The following is a 17,323-nucleotide window of genomic DNA, read 5'->3' as shown; positions in this document are numbered from 1 at the left end:
CAACAATTTGAATGTAGCAGAGATGCCTTTTTCTACCTGTTTTGAATTATGTCAGTGCCATTAGACTTTGTGCTTGGTTTTGCTTTGCTTTGTTCTTTCAATATTTCTCACAAAATAAAAATGGAAATGTAACCAAACAATTCTCTCAATGTCAATCATCTCAATTTAAAGTTAAGCAAAATATTTACCCTAGAAATGTTTTACCTGTGAATATTTGCATATAACAAAAACAATCACATCTGAAATTGGCTTGGTTCCTTTAATTGTTTTTTCACCAAAAATTATGTTGGGCATGCTGTTTGCTTTTCCGAATGAAAATTAGATCAGCCTAGTAGCATTACACCACTGGGCAGGTACTTGCAGGAGGTGTTGTTTTGTTGATGGAAGTGGCGAACACAACCTTCATGCCCACCAACAATACAAATTATGCTTACGGAATGAAGCACTTTTTCTGTGAAATGTTTACTGGCATTGCTTCAGTAGGTGGAAATGAGAACCGTCTGTTGGTTTTGTCTTGGTGAATTTGTGCTGGAGGAAGCTGGGTGCTGCTGGCCATCTCAGGGCTGGTGATTATGGCACGGTTATGATATATGCCAGTGCTCAGGGAATAACCTTCCTTCCATGGCACCTTCGAAAGTAGGGTTCCCCATAATCATCCATCAAACCACTTGCATTTCTCCATGAAACCTTTTTCTGCTTGGCTTCTGGAGTAAAACTGATGCAAAGTTCGGTGTTGCTTCCTCCACTGGGTTCCTACAGTTTGCTTCTGCTTTCCTGCCTGTCTGCAGCTGCGGTTGTCTCTTATGTTATCTATCCCCAGGTTAAAAAGTATTTGGAGTGTACACCATCTCTTTGCTAGGGCTTCCCCCTTCAGCTTCTCAGCATCTGAGGCTTTGTTCTGTTTCTTCTCTCTGGTAGGAAATTTCCTTGAATATCGTGACTTTGAGAACTGCTCTTTTACAGCATTTTGTTTTGAAAACATACCATTTAGTAACTGCTCTTAAATGAGAGCAGTGTCAGTCTATTATATCATTATTTATAATGAATTATGGTACAAACAAGGAATGTATGTAGGGTGCACATTTGCACAAAATGGTCCTCCTTAGGGTCGGTTGTGTGTGTAACACAGGTGAAGCTGTTCTGGGTAAACCATGAAACTAAAGTTTTGGTTTGTGAATGTAACTAACAGACAGGAATGCAAATGTTTGGTAGGCAAAACAAAAGACAAAATTAATAACAGCTGCAGTTTGGCAATAAAGAGATAGAGAAGTGGAAAGCATTTGTGCAGTACCAAAACCAGAGTTATCTGTTATTACTCTGATGCTTTTCCTGTTTGCTGAATGTTTTCATATCTAAAATGTACTTTATAACACCAAGTTTTCCAGTCCACCCCTCATTTCCCGGTGCTGAGGGTTATGCACAGCTACAAGTTTTCATGTAGTTTCAGGAGGAAACTATATTGGGACTATATATTTTGCTAAGGATGTTCCCAGATTACTGTCGTTTCACTGTACTGCTTCAGCTCCCAGTACGAATTTAGATGTTGTCTATGTCTCTAAGTAACGTGTTTTATTTTAAAGTAAAATTGTTGAAAAGTAGCCATTTTGTAATTCTGACAATCCAGACCATTTGGACAGACCTAAGAAGAAATGTTACTTAAAAACTAGATTTCATGCTTAGTCTATTCCAATTGTGCTTTCCCTTCTCTCTGTAGAAAAAAAAAAAAAAAGAAAAAAAAAAAAACAAAACACAAAGTCTCTGTGAGTTTAGGAAAAAGATGATGGAATACAAAACCCTGTTTTTATGCACTGTGGTGTTTTGATTTATAATTAATGGTGTTTTTGGAAAATGTCAAAGGTCAGCAGAGGGGTGAGCTCAGATAGTGCTTGATGTCAGCAAGCGAGGACGGAAGATGGTCATCTTCCCCGTATTGCGTGTGGGGGTAAAGAGATTATATCTATTTATTTGACATTTTCTTAGCTGGTCTTCAAATGAGTAAAAAGATGAAAACGCTTCCTTATCTAACATTATCTAATCACAACTACTCAGTCAACTAACGATGTCAAGCAGGAGGCTATTTCTTACCATATTTCCTCTGGAATAAAAACTATTTAATAGAGTTAGAAATTACCTCATCCATCACAGAAACACAGCGCTTTTCTGTGTTTCACTGTGTGGGGGTTTATCAGTGCTGGGCTTAGGAAGGAGGTGAAGAATAATATCCTCTTTAATTGAATTTGTGGAATGGAATGTAGGGAGGAAGAACGCCCAGGGCCCTGGGCCATCAACTTTGTGTTAATGAAAAATGCGTTAATGACTGCGACGACCAGGTGCCAGGATATGAAGTATGCATGTTTGGTATTGTGCTTCTGCCTAACGTTGATTTTTGAGCTACAGGTGCAACTTCACATATGGACACCATGTGCATGCGATATTGTTTGGCGCTGACTTGACTGCTCAGTGTGAGAAAGATGAGTTCCACTTGAGTGCAGTGAAGGACGGGAACACACAGAGAGGGGTTATCATGGAGAAACAGAAGCACATCGTACTTTGTGCTGATTTGTTCATGTGTCCTTGCTGTTAGAAAGAGTGACGTTTCCCACTGATGCCATTCTGAGCAGCCCTTTGCTTTTCTTGCTGTTTCTGGTAAAAGTAATGATGCTGCTTAACGTATCCAGAGGTGACCTGATGTGCACATGGGTAATTAAAGCAGATGTAATTTTAAATTCAGGTTTTGTAAAGAGTAGCATGACATCACTTTTCTGAAATGAAAGCTGATAAAATCAAATATTTAAAAGTTAGCAGTAAAATTGCAATTGGCAAATCCTTGCAGTAGCAATACTTTTTTTTTTCTCACTTATACCAGCTTATAACATTAGTGTGCTCATCTGTTTTGTCCACCGAATATATAATATCCAAGTGATAGACGTGTTTTTTTCCAGAATATGGCGGCATGGGCTTGGACTTCTCGTATAACATTGCAGTGGCAGAAGAGCTGGGAAGTATCCGCTGTGGAGGTATTCCTATGGCTATCGGGGTGCAAGCTGGCATGGCTACTCCTGCTCTAACAAGGTAATTTCCAGATTGTTTAGTTTAGCCTAAAACCCACACTGTGTGTGTCTAAGGCTAAAACTTGTCCTGCCATGTGTTTTAGAGTAAGAAAAACATTACTAGACAGATTTACATTCTAGTTGCTAATCAGTAGTGCTTCAGAAAGAGATGTTCTCTCTACCAGTTTCAAACAGGTTGATTTAAGGGAGAGAATGCACATTTTTAATATTAGAACATTATGTAATAAAAAAGCCGTTTAATATTAAGTGATTTCCAAACATAGAACTGCGATGCCAGAACCAATTAAAAAACAATCTTAATTCCAGAATCCCGCTGTTCATGTTTTGTTTTGTTTTTTTTTTTTCTTAGACAGATATCCCAGTGCAGTCATCCTCTAAGGCTGCATTTAGTTGTAATAATTAGGATGAGTCTAATTCTGTTTTGTAATTTATTGGCTTTTTTGCAGCTTCTCAAGGTGCTCCTTGCTGACTCTGCCTTTTAAGAAATAATCATCAGGATTGGTGTAAGACCTGCTAAAATTTTGTCACATGTATCATCCTGCTTAAGTGCTCACATTCCAAGCAATTACTCATCTTTCTTTTCCTCATTTGCTTGCGTCAGTGTTCACCTTTTATGACTTGCTATCACTCAGGCTCCTACACCTTTTGAAGCTGATTTTTCTTTTTTTTTTTTTTCCATTTTTTTCTTCCTTCCCTCAATAAAAGTGGCAGTTAACAGCTTCTCCATCTTCATCTAGTAGCTTCACAGACGTTCTGCATCAGAACAGCAGCTTGCAAAACTAGAGGGAGGTGACACACTAGTCCAGCAGTTTGTCCCTGGGACATGGGTATGCCTAAAATCTCTGGAAGGTGGTGATGGGGATTAAATTCAGATAATGGAGATTAAGTCAGAATTTTTATGCAGAAAACAGGTATACAAGAGGGGAGTATTTACACAGAAGAGCATTTTAGTGTTTGTTGGTTTTGTTTGTTTGTTATCATTCTGAATGTTTGTAAATCCAACTGTAGAACCTGGAATTTGGACTCCATCCTCATTACATCCACCCGTCCATCCATTCTTGTTCTGGCTATGTGTGACTTTGGAGGTCTCAGCCATGGGAAATCTTTCTAATAGTTTTATTTTCCTTTGTGTAATGCACTAAAATCTCACTGAAAGCATGGAGATCATTTTGTCTGTTGCAACAGTAGCTTATTTATAGTCCAACAGAGAATAAAGCTAGTATTTTTAAGGACCTCTGAGAGTACTATCTTGCCCCCATGATAGCCTTTTATTCCCAGGGTTTTAAAAAAATCTGTGGGTAAACAAAGACAGAATTTTGTTCCATTGCAGGATTTTTTGGCTTTATGTTGCTCTGTTCTGCTTCAGTAAAGCAATGAACCTACATACAGTTGTGCTAGTGAAATACTAAAGAGGATGCTCTCAGAAAGTGAATGTGAAAATGTCATTAATGTGATGAAATTTGTAATTAAATTGCCATCTGTAGTAGCGAACTCACCATTTCCTCCACTGTTAAGTCCCACTGTAAGATGTAAAACTGAAACTTGGTATTAAAAAGAGAATGCTGGCTGCTACAGGAAGTTTTGCACTGGTGCAGCTTCACTTCAGGCAGTACAGGGAGAGGGCTAACTGCTTTCCCTGGGTGATACATTCAAATTGCGTTCATTGCCTGGATGGTTTCTTTAAAGTTATCTCTGTACTTTGGTGGTGCCAAACAAGTTTGAAGAGTTAATCCAAATTTTGCATCTTAACTAAGCATTGTGATACCTGATGCATCAATGATGCATCAAGTAAACAGTAATACAGGAATCAAACATCATCCCCTACAAAGCTTTAAAATGAAGTCTGAAGCCCTTTGGTGGCTTTCCTAAATTTGGGTTTTATTCAGCTTTCATCAAGTATGTATGAGTGCACGTGGGAGCTGACTCAGTGAATGTGATGTGTCAGGAAGATACATTGCTGACATAAATTACAGGTGTTTCCTCAATTAGGTATACAGACAGTGCAGTAGTTTCAATGGATGGATGCACGTATGCATATGCACACACACATACAGCTCTTTATATTTTCAAACTTTAGAAAAATAAAGTCTTAAAATACAAAAAGTCGGGATGCTTCCTGATGCTGTTTCTTCTGCTTCTGTGGGTTTCTTGCTCCAATGAGAGGCTGTTGCAAAGCTTAGATTGCAAAGATCTTTGAGATATTCAGTTAAATGAGAAGTACATTGTAGTAACAGTTTTAATTATATAAACTACAAAGAACATAGTTGTTTAGAAAATGTTGCCCATGTCTGCCTGTTCGTGGTCATGCCCCCTTTCACTTCATTCTTCATGTTTTTTTTTTTCTGACAACCTTCAGGAAGTTAAATGCATGGTCAAACTTGGAAGCAACCCTGAAGATTTTGATTTATATGCACTTCTATTGTGCAGACAACTACAGTAGAAAATAGTCGTGATTTGCTGATAGATGCCCAGACTGCTCCATTTTTTTTTCCAGATTCCTCTAAGTGAGGCAGTACCACTTGTAAATTTGAGAACAAAATGCAAAATGTTCTGTCAACAGTGACCTGACCTATGTTGTGTCTGCTTCTGAGCATAACTCTCTGTCAGATCTTTGAAATGCATTCCAGATATAATACCTTGCTTGCTTTCATGCTTACAAGTAGAGTGGAAAAAGCAGCTCTCAGCTCAGGCAGTGAATGAAATACATTTTCCTGTGCTTTTAAACAGACCTGTAGTGATCCGTAGTGATACCAGATCAGCATAAAGACCTTTTATCTCACCAGTCAGCATTACACTTTGCTTGATTTTTCTTTCTTTATATTTATAGGAAGACACTAAGAATAGCGATTGTATTTTGAAGGAGTGCTTTTCTGTTTCATTGGCTTATTCATTCTTTCTCCATGCTGAACAGTGTCATATCTGAGAATTCATATATATATTTATATTTGTATATATATATATGTATGTATTAAAGATTTTACTGCCTCTTTTCCTGTTTGCTGTAAGGGAGACAAGTTACAGCTGGTGATCAGAACAGCAGCTTTGAAAAGCAGGATCATCCACCTAATCAGCTGGGAAAATAGTGAAAATCAGAAGAGGTGATTTAAGAGCCATCAACATAGCGTAAAGGAAACTTGGTTTTGTGCTCCTTCAGAAATTGTGTCACCTGTCTCTCATTTGGTACTTGATCTGTCAGCATGCCGCTTCTTGCCCTGAGCTATAATGAAGAATGTTTCAGGTGAATTGAGTAGAAACAAATAAAGGTTCGGTTAGCTGAGGAGTCTGAAAGAGTAGATCTGAATTATTTGTACCACCTACGCTTGCTGTCCTCTGTTTTTCCAGGTCTTTTTTTTTCCCAGATAAGTGCTCTTCTGGGTGCAGCACTGTAAGCAAATTCCTTCCGCCTCTGGAGCTGGCACAGGCCAGAAGCTGCGTGCCCACAGTCATGCCTGTGCTGATAAGCCTGGTGGAAAATCAGAGGTTGTCCACACTTGGGCACAAATATGGTGAAAGAGCTTCTGGGTCTAGCCTGGCCAGATCAATAAGGGTACAGTGGGGTAATATCAAGCAGCTGCTTCTGAACTAATTGTTCTAAAAACAGCTTCATGCTGGTACTGTACCTCTGAGGGTTCTCCAGCTCCTGGTGATGGCCTGGCCATGCTGTCTGGTGGGCAGCCTTCAGGTCTTCAGAGCTGGTGTGGAGGCACCACATGGTAGCCCTTAAAAACAGTATTGTCTGAAAAGGATAATCTTTAATTTGACTCCCGTTTTACAGTACCTGCACCTCAGTGCAAAATGCATTCCAAAATAAATAGAAGATTGACGTAATTGTTCTTAACCAGAACCCTTCAGGTAGTCAAGAGGGACTTCTCATCTGTATGCTTTGCAGAATGTTGCTGTGCCTCAAACTGAGCAATTTATTTTATAAAATCTTCAAATAACTGAAGTTTAAAGGCTTAATAAAAACGGGGAGCCAGAACACTTTTCTTATTGCCTTTTTTTTCTTCTCAAGTCTTTCACAAAAAGTAAATAAGTTTCCTAAATGTGGTATTTTAAAACTTGTGTGTCTTCTTATCTTGACGGAAGTAGGGACTCACAGAGAGAAAGCTGATTGCAGTGTGGATTCTTTTAAAGCTAGGTTATGCAAATTACTCATCGTAAGGAAGCTTCCATGCTACCCAAGGGTGCTTGCTGCTGTTCGTGATGCGTTTTGCCATGCCTGTGAGAAGAATTTCTTCCCTTTTGTTTTCTCTCTTTATTTTTTTTTTTTCATGTACACTGAGGATCCAGAGTGCTGCTAAGCTGGGACTAGACCTCAAATGGTAGGATGCCTGTGCAGGATTACCCAGAAGCAAAAGCATTCCACATGGTTCATGTCTACTGCATTATTAATAGTTTGAATCTGGGGGCAGAATAGAAGGGGAACTGGGAAAAATTCACCTCTTGCTAGTATGTAAGAAGGACAGAGATGGTAGGCAAGAGTGAACCTCTTCTTTGGGTAAAGGAAATCATCTGTATATTCCTGGGAAGTCCATGAGCAAATTGCTGTGTTGTCTTTGACATACTGTAGAACGTTGCATAGATCATCTGAAAACTTTGTTTTGTTTGTTTTGCTTTAAAGTTGCTGCACTGTTAAGGCCTGGCTTCAGCCCTTTTGCACTGATGTGCATCAGGATCAGTGTTTTCTCTCACAGCCGTTCTTGAACTGACCATTTAGAAAACCTCTAGGCTTTAGGGATAGTATATTCCCTTTTAAGTGGTCCAGAGGCCCAGATGAGACTTAGGAGTAGTAGGCCGTATTTCTTGAAGCTGTTAGCTCCAGTGCAAGAAAGCCTGAAGTTGATCAAATGTCAAGAGCAATATTAGAACTGCCTGCAGTTGTTCATATGCAAAATTTCAATTATCACTTAATAGTGTATCATATAATGTCAGTTCCACTCAGAACCTCCCTTACCAATTTAATTAATTCACTTCAGCTCAGCGTTTTTCTCCCAGAAGCATGGGAAACAAAAGTGAGTAAGATCTGTAGTTCTAACAAGATGATTATCAGCCCAATTATGTCAGAACAGTGATGTGCAGTAGACATATTTTCATTCAATGTAGCAATATAACCTGTCAGAAACCATATTTTTGTATGGATTTGAGACTAATAGAACTGACTGCCATTTTCTAATTGGCAGAGCACATAAACAAAATTATGTGGATCAAGGAAATGTTCTTGCATCTGTATTTCATCATAATTCTTTAACCTTTTACCCACAATTTCTAAGGTTGTATATTGCTGTCATTTTTTGTCTGTATTCATGATATTCCACCAATGTTATTTACCAAGTGTGGAGCAAGAAAAGATGGACCACTCCCATGCAGCTCTTCATGTGTTAGAATTTCACGTATGGGACTTCTTTTACCCAATGTCTGCAAGGAGCTCTAGTTTATTGACTGTAGACTCTGACTATAGATTCTGTGTGTGCTTATCTATGGTCATGCACGTTCATGAACGTGTATTTTAGAGGGATGCTAAGGCTGCAGAGTTAATGACATGGGAAACTATGCTTTGGGGTATGGCCCCAGAACATAAAGCAGACATCATCTGGTCTGTCTTCAGCCACAGCAAGGTTTCATTGCAAACAGCTGGAGCTATTAAACTGCAAAGAAGTTAGAATTGCATTTATGCAAACCTGATATCTTTCTGGGATGTTTTTAAGATGGGTAGAATTGTACAGAAACAACATACATGTATTCCTAATGCAAAAGCTAGCCATTTGCTGGGCTGCACATCCTTCGTGAAAAGCGTGAGCTTCTGAAAATAGCATTGCCAGATTATCATTTTTTTTTAATTGAAAAATAAGTTCTCCAGCCTCATTTTTGGGAAGAGCTGGACTGTTTTCTGGAACTTAAAACAAGCAAACAAAGATATCAAATGCAAAACATTATTCTGAGGAAAGTTCTTGTCATGAAAATCCTCTGTTGAAATGCCTAAAACTTTGCCAAGCTTTAGTTATCTGTAAGGATTGCCAGAAATCCCTAATAGGCAATGCTGCTGGCTCCTCTCAGAATCTAAGTTTTTTTATTGTTGTGCTTTTTTTTTTTTAATGTGTGTGGTCTAAAGAGCGTTCAGCTGGCTGTACTTGATCATGTCCTAAGGAAAAAAAAAATACACTGCATAACAGACCAGGGGACTTTTCCCAGTATGCTTGGAGGAGTAAACCCTCCAATCTCACTATATTTATTTTGGATTGCAGCTCTGATTGTTATCAGCAGGGACAGGACGAGGAGCTGGGTTCCCCATGTGCACAAAGTGAACGTGTTTGACAGCTCCCATGCCGGTCTCTGGCCTTCTCATGTTCTTTGGCTGCTTTGTGGTAGAGAGAAAGGGTCAGCCTTAGGTAAAGTGTCATTGCGTCTTTGGAAGTAGGGTGACAATATTTTAGCAAGGGAGCCCAGCTAACTGCAGCCTGCCCAGGCAGCTGGTGAGCCTAAGGAGATTAGTGGAAATGCTGAGCTGAGAAGCTTCTTAGAGGGGACTGAGGAGAAACATTACTTTAATGGATTTCTGCTCATAGAAAAGAGGTCTCCTGACCCAAGGACTTCTTGCTGGGACAGGAGAGGTTCAAGAACAAGACCATGAACTCACCATTCAAGCTGCAAGACCAAACCGGTAGAAGTTGATAAAGAAACAAAAACAACCACGAAAGGAGATGGAGCACACTTTGAATGGGCACAGGCAGCTAAACTTTAGGAAAAAAATCCTTGTTTGTGGAAGGAATCACTGTTGCTGGGAGCCTTTTTAATAGATAAAGACCTGTTACACAGTAGCCCTTGACCTCCTTTGCTGGCATGCCTCTGGGGAGGAGGGACGTCCCTGGGGGAGAGCAGGCTGATCCTAAGCAGCCTTTTCTACCTTTTGGAGGGGAAAGGACAAAGGGGAGACAGGCATTGCTTCTCTAGTGGTGTGATACAACTGCCTTTTTGCAGACAGTTTACTCTTGCTCTTCCTCCCTGTCTGAGGGTGCCTCCTCCTTCCTCCCAGGGACTGGGACTCAGCAGCTCCCTCCCGTCCCCAGGGGAGCTTTTGGTGCCCTTGGCATCTCATCAAAGAAATAGCAGTCCTCTTGCCAAGTGCTGCTTTTCTGAGGCCCACGGCATGTCGAAGAGATGTTTGGTCCTCCTTGTCTGGGGACTGCCGTGGCCTGCATGTGCCTGGCAATCAGCTGGTCACCCTCAGCTTTGGCTTTAGGTGTTTTAAAAGCGGGTGTTCATTAGTGATAATTAGATTAGGTTCCTGTGCGTAAAGGTTTTATCAAATACACCTAGCATTTCTTTTCCATCTGCTGACAGATTTGGCTAGCAAAGGCCACTGTTTTGACAAGAAACACTGTAGTTTTGAATTTCTCACTCCCTTTGAAACTGACTGGAATCATAGCCTAAGTAAAATGTGCATAGCACATATTAATTAATAATATGTCCAGGTGTCTATTTTTTTGGTGTTAAAATGTCATCAACAGATTGCTGTTTCCCTTTTTACTTTGGTGGGGACTACAAGAATGGCTGTGAAGAAGCAATAATGCATTTGACTGTATTATTTAAATGCAGATGTGGGATGTAAATATATTGTACGTACAGATATTTGCAGAGGGTAGCTATTACGTGTCAGAACTTTTCAGCCACCACTAAAACCAAGGAAAGAGATGGTGCAAAAGTCAGAAGATATGCAGAGAGGAGATCGTCCATCCTGGTTGGCTGCAGGCCAGCACGGGAGCATTGTGGTTCCTGTAGGGCCTATGTTTGTTTAGATTTGATAGCTCATTAAGCAGCAGTCGTAAAAATCTGATTGAGGACATCTGAACCACACAGTTCTCTGGAAGTAAGATGATGGAATACTTGGAAATACTGTTTAAAATGACTGTGGCTGCACTTCCAGTGACGACTGTGATTCCTGGCTTTAGACAAAGTCTCTTCTGTCTTTGGTTTCAGGATAGATTTCACCTAGTCATGGACAAATTGATCACTGTCTGGGTAGAACAAAACTCATAAGTATCTTGTAAGCAAAATTTATCTTCAAAAGCTTTTAATATTCTATCTTTTCATTATATTGCTGCAGGTTTGGTTCTGATGAGTTGAGAAAACAGTTCCTCGCACCAACTATAGCTGGAGATTTTGTGGCTTGCTTGGGAATCAGTGAAGCTGGAGCTGGGTCAGATGTTGCAAGTAAGTTAACCTAGCAAATTGCCAATTTTACACACTCTGATATTTTAATGGAAAGAATCTGGTTTCACTGACCCTTCCCCTTGCCACTAGTGCACATAAGAAATACAAAGGGCAGTCTGGCATCATGAAGGCAAAGAAGTAATATTTCAGGAGCAATAACACATACATCTGATGCCTCCAAAAGCAATCAAATTGAATGTGTTTTTCAATGAATACATAGACATAATGTCAGTGAGTAAATAGATAAGGGCTGAGCACAGCAGATCAATGTGCAGCTGTCAAGCTGACCCTAGATTTCTCCTAATGTTTTCATCCTTCTGCTTTTGTTACCTCCCCTGTTCTGACTGAGCTCACCACTTGGCAGGGCACACTCCTGCGCCTCCTGTAGTTGCACAGCCACTATCAGTTGTGCAAACCTTAGACGTATGTGGTATGGCGTGTGGCCTGTTCAAATGTACAGAACTTGCACTTCCTTAAAACAGATGTCCTCACTGAACGTAGACAAATTGCAGAGCAAGTCCCTTCTGAAAATGATGGCATCACACTTTTGCAATAGGTTCCTCCTGCTCCTTCTTACCTCACCTCAGCCCCTTCAGTCATTTCTGTGCAGTGAAAATGTCTCTGAATTGGCAATTATTTTATTTAGACCTAATGAAGAATTTGCCACGTCAAATGTATGAGTTTAGTTATTTAGATACTTTGCATTAAATTATTTTTCTTGTTTCAGTACAAGAATGTTTAAAAACATGAACAAAAGAAACTACCATTCTGAAGTACCTGAGGCAGTAGTTAATTTGAACAGCTGAATTACAACAGATTTTGTAGTAGAAGATGTCTCATCTATCTGTGGACTGTGGGCACTGAGGTAAAAGAAAATGACATGAATCCATTTCAGAGATTTTGTTGTTTGGAAGCAGGATGGCTAAGCTGAACACACCATGTGCTTACAAATTGTAGACAAGTCTTTTTCCTGCAGACAAAATCACTGAGTGATCAACAAAACTGATTCCTATGTCCATTTCCTCGATCAAACTCATGTTTCTTTCTCAAGACAAATAGATAATTATTCAGTATTATTCACCAAAGGTGCAGCAAGCACTTTTCAAGGGAGTTAACAGGGATAATGAAATACAGGGACTAAATCTTCTTGCACAATTCAGTATTGTTTTTCTTTCTAGTTAACTGATTTTGTTCATAAGAAAATTCCCTCATTTTTATAGACTTGTTTTCAATTAAAGTAATCTGAAGTTTGACGTTTTCTGATGTAGGAAACACATCATTTATTTGAGCTAATGTCTCTCTAGTTTAATTACCTGATTATCAAAACTTTCCAAATATGATTGTAATGTTTGGATGTAGTGTTCCAGATAATAAGTAACATAAATATTATTTCAGTTGCATGTTGCTTATCATCTAGCTTAATTGGCATGAAACACTTGGATTAATACAGTTAAAGAAAAATTTGGAATGGACTAGGATTTATATGATGAACCCAGACTGTCAGTGCCACAGTGATACAGACAGCAGGATGAAAATATTATGCTTTTTAGCTGTCATAGAACATCTGATCATTGGTACAAATCCAGAAACCAGCATGCACTGCTTCTAAAGTGCCACTAAAGGGGCCATTTAGGTCTGAGGAGCGCTAGCTTATCTTCTCACTAGCACTGCTTTGCATGTCTCAAGGATCATCATCTCCAGGTAGGCCTAGCTTTAAACTAGACTTTAAACTAGAAATATTTTAAGATGCAGCAGTAATTCTTATTACTTGTGCCTAAGTGCTTGTACTTGCCATGTTGACTTTGAAAACTCATAATCGTTCCTTTCTTTCTGCCTGATACCTCAGTTGTCTGTGTTGGTGAAGTCTCCCAGGTTTGTGATACCAGCAAATTTTGTTGGTATATTCCTGCTCTTCTTCTAAAGATCATTAAAGGAATATGCAATAGGTTTCATCCAAAGGCTGATATCCAAGGTCCAGTAATGCCCTCCCTGCACGTCAGCACTTCCTCCTTTAATGCAACCTGATGTAATTTCCCCTTTGCCTATTTCCTTACCTACATTTCCACTTTTGTCCTAATTTTCAGCTTTACATAAAATCTAACTCATAGTTGCCTAATAACATAATATTTTAGTTTGCTTGGGTCCAACAGGACCTATTTTCTTTTCAAATTTTCTCTAGAAAATCCACTTTCAAAATAATTGTCTCAGGTTGGTTTGAAATAAGGTATCACCTGTAAATTGAATTCTTTTTTGTTTCCAAATGTATTCTGAGACTGTGAAGATTACTATGACCAACAACATCTGTTTTCACTAATTTTAATTTTGTACTGTCCTTCCTGTAGATGTCTTCCTTTATCAGCTATATTGGAAATCTTTTTTGTAATTGCATGTGAAATATTTCTTTAGTTTTGAGGCATCCTCAACATGCCTTATGCTATTTCTCATTCTCTTTTTCTTTCTGTAGCTGAAACTTCTTTGTTTACTGCCTTAATCTTTTTGGATTTTGTTGTTTTTCATCCGCAAGATTTATCTCAGTTTGACCTATGGCAGTTCTTACCTTCTGACCTCCAAACTGTAGCTTACTTTGATGATTAATCTCCTTACTTCCCTGTTTTTTGAAGCAATTATTCATTCAGTTAGACTTGAAGCTATTTTGTGCATTTTTTTTTCCTTTTTTTTTTCTGTGCTGATGATGTAAATTCCAGATATATGTTTTAATTTTTGACATAAAGGATATGTGTTGCCTGTCTGTGATCACAAGTTTGACCTTCAGAGTTGAAGCCAACCTTGCCTTTTGTCAAATCTATTTAGATGCATGGCTAGAGTCAACAGCACACTGGAGAAGAAAACTTGATTCTCAAATATGGTATGATTTGAATGGTGAAAAACCAGCTCTGGTTGTTTATTTGGCACTAGCTGCTTCAGATGCCTTTCAATGATGTCAAGTACCTCGTTGTCTTTCCTAGAAGGGACCTCCACAGCATACTTTGTAAGCTGTTGAGATATAGACACCACAAGACCAGTACGTGGGCCTTCCAAAAATGAATTACAAAGCACCCACTCTGGGAAATGTAGCCTCTTTCTGGGGCCATGCTCTATCAGGGAGAATAATTATAGTCAAATATGACAAAGGATCTTAACAGCTGTATCACTGAGACTGAGTCCACTTGACTTTAGTAAATTGTTAAATAAATTTTCAAAGCCTGTCATATTTTATATTTAAAACTTACTTATTAGCTTGGTCGTCTTTCCTTAATTAAGGTTGAAGATACTAACTTCTTCATAAGTTGATTTTAAATATCCATTTTTCAAGTACTTGAAGCAAACTGTCAACCATCACACTTGAGAATACTTGAACATTCCCATTAGTAAGGCATTTGTTCTTTAATCTGTATTTGGGAAGTTAGTCTCTTGTGACGCCATGCTTGCAAATACTGTTTATATTTGTGATTGCATTGTAGTACTCTGCGTTCTTCTGCAGACCTTCCAGGCGACCTCAATTTAATCTTTTTAGTAGCTGTACCATAACAAAGGGATGTGTGATGTAAATCACTATGTGTGCTACTATCCTTTTACGCTAGTCGTGCAATGTTTCTTATTCCTGCTCTTTTGTGTCCTTCGCATATTGTTTAGTCTCCATGTATATGACTGTCCAGAGTCTGTGTCATGTATTAACAGCATCAGTAGTTTGGATTCCTTCACTTTATTGACCTTCATTATTATTCAGATTCCATGTCAAGTCCTTTGGACAGATTTGGCATAGTCCTTTCATTAAATGAATAGCGAGATTGCTGCTGGTTTTATTCACATTGGTACTATCTCTCACTGTTCATCATTACACTCTTGTAAGTTCATTTATCTATAGCTGTATCTGCAAATTCCTTCTCTTACACTATCACACAATTTTCTCCCACCATTTTTCCCATTTCTTCACTAACAAATCTTTCAGCCATGCTGACCTCACCCACAGGTAGCCATTAAGTTTATCCTGCAAATGAAGGTGGGTTCAGAGAGGCATGGTTTTGATTTGTTTTGAGTTTACAGCCTTTGGGAAGAAGGTTCATGTGCAGATTGAGGTGGGTGTATATGAAGGTGACTTAATTTTGGTTGCCCACTCCACTTTGTGTCTGACTTCTACCCTTCAAGTCTGCTGCCTCCCTCAGTAGGTGGGCTGTTGTGCACTTTACAGTCTCATTAGATTTGTAAGTTCTGTTGGGGGTGTGCTTGGGTTCTTTCATACCATCACCAACTTAAAGCTAGATATCTGTTGGAGAGCCTTCTTAGCTGGGGTTTCAGTGGAAGAAATTCAATTTCAGGGGAGAAAAGCCAGCTCTTTGGAAATTCTGCTGGAGTGTAAGTACTAACTAATGATTCACTCCTGCTGTCTGATGCATCCAGGGCAGCTTGCAGTGATGTGAACACTTATGAATGAAAATAGCATTTTTTTTTTATGCCATGGAGTAGAAGTAGCAGGTGTTTAGAACTCCATGTACAGACAACCTTAAGATTTAAACTTTGCCTTCTAAAAGCTTACTATCTTTGAATTTATTACGCCATTCTGACCTACAGCATGCAGGAAGTGCATGTATATATATCCTTATGCATACACAGATATTGAGGCTTGTGATTGTTTAAGTTGGGTCTCTGAAATTAATGGCCTTCTCAGTGACTAACGTACACAGTGACAGAAATGCGTAATAGATCACCTCAGACTGAAATATTTCTGGCCTGAGTTTTTGGCGACCAAATTTACTTAGAGAGCTTTCTGCTTTCATCCACTGGGATGAAGACTCCACCTAAAGGAGGGTGAGAGAAATGATCTGCTTTCCTTGGCTTGTCTTCAAAGAGAGTTGTCCAGGTGAGTCTGCCTTTTCCAGCCTGGAAGGCTTAGAGGTCTTGGAGGGCATGAAGTGAAGGGTGTGTTGACTGTCTGAGAGTAAGGGAGTGACTCAGCCAGTCATGCAGGGACCAGCTTATCCTTCCTTCACAAGAATAACCCTTCATTTCCTATGTTTTGAAATAGATATCAAGACAACAGCTGTGAAGAAAGGCGATGAATATGTCATAAATGGTGGTAAGATGTGGACAACATCTGGGTGCCAAGCAGACTGGATGTGCCTGCTGGCAAACACGAGTGAAGGACCTCCTCATCGAAATAAATCTCTCATATGTCTGCCAATGAATCTACATGGTAATAACAAAGAACTTTTTTTTCTTCTAATTCAGTTTTGTTGGTGTTTTTCTGTGTGCATGATACAAGAAGGTAAAGTGTTTAAAATAAAGGACTATACCCATAAATGCTCTTCTGAATTAAATGTTTCATTGGCATACAGAGTTGATTCTGAAATGCGTTGTACAAACTTCCATGAAAAAAAAAGTAGGGGAAAAAAGCAAATGAGAAGGAAATTGAACATTTCAGACTTGACAATCGCCAGACTTTTCAATTTTCTGCTATTGAAATTTAATTTTGAATAGCTTTAACACCTTTTAAAGATTTTAAACCTTTTTGGCTTCCAACATTCTTGAAAAACACAAAATAAATGAGGGTAACCCTATCTGCATTAAATAAGCGAGTTTTCTAATTTCTAGCAAATAATCTTTCTCTTTTAAGAAGATCTATCGATTCTAAGGAAGTTCTAATATTTAAAGTGTCATGATAACTATGATGATGGGTGACAAGGAAATATTAAAACCTATGGCATTTTTGTTCATTCAATTTGGGGTATATGTTGCATGAAATACATGTCGTTATCAGCATTTAATATGTAGGGAAGTCACCATGGCAGTCAAGTGAATGTCTATATTCTTTACTTCAGGGATCAGACTGAGAACAAAATCTCAGGTCTCCAGTGTTGCAAAAGAGTGATGAGAGCACCTTAGAACTTCTTACAAGTGAATTTGAATGTGGAGTAAGTCAAGGAAGGAAGCAAGTTGCTTTGGGAATTAAGCTAGTGGGTTGTGAGGTTCTAAACAACTGCTCATGCAAAACCGGCTTTGAATGAAAGCTCACAGAAGACTGTGAGCTGATTCACCTGTTGACTTTG

The 17,323-nt window shown here is 39.0% G+C and overlaps 1 protein-coding gene across 1 annotated transcript in view; it reads left to right on the top strand.

The window, feature by feature from the left end:
* LOC101799835 (probable acyl-CoA dehydrogenase 6) overlaps positions 1 to 17,323 on the top strand; it is an 86,243-nt gene that overhangs the window by 49,729 nt on the left and 19,191 nt on the right. The window contains exons 3-5 of the mRNA XM_027450794.3: positions 2,943 to 3,072; positions 11,173 to 11,279; positions 16,303 to 16,470. Coding sequence (XP_027306595.3) covers positions 2,943 to 3,072; positions 11,173 to 11,279; positions 16,303 to 16,470 — 405 coding nt within the window. The remainder of the gene's footprint in view (positions 1 to 2,942; positions 3,073 to 11,172; positions 11,280 to 16,302; positions 16,471 to 17,323) is intronic.

Source organism: Anas platyrhynchos, chromosome 2 (assembly GCF_047663525.1).
Source record: "Anas platyrhynchos isolate ZD024472 breed Pekin duck chromosome 2, IASCAAS_PekinDuck_T2T, whole genome shotgun sequence".
NCBI classification, from domain to species: Eukaryota; Metazoa; Chordata; class Aves; order Anseriformes; family Anatidae; genus Anas; species Anas platyrhynchos.
The sequence above is the reverse complement of the archived record's forward strand: the minus strand, read 5'-3'. Positions and strand labels throughout refer to the sequence as shown.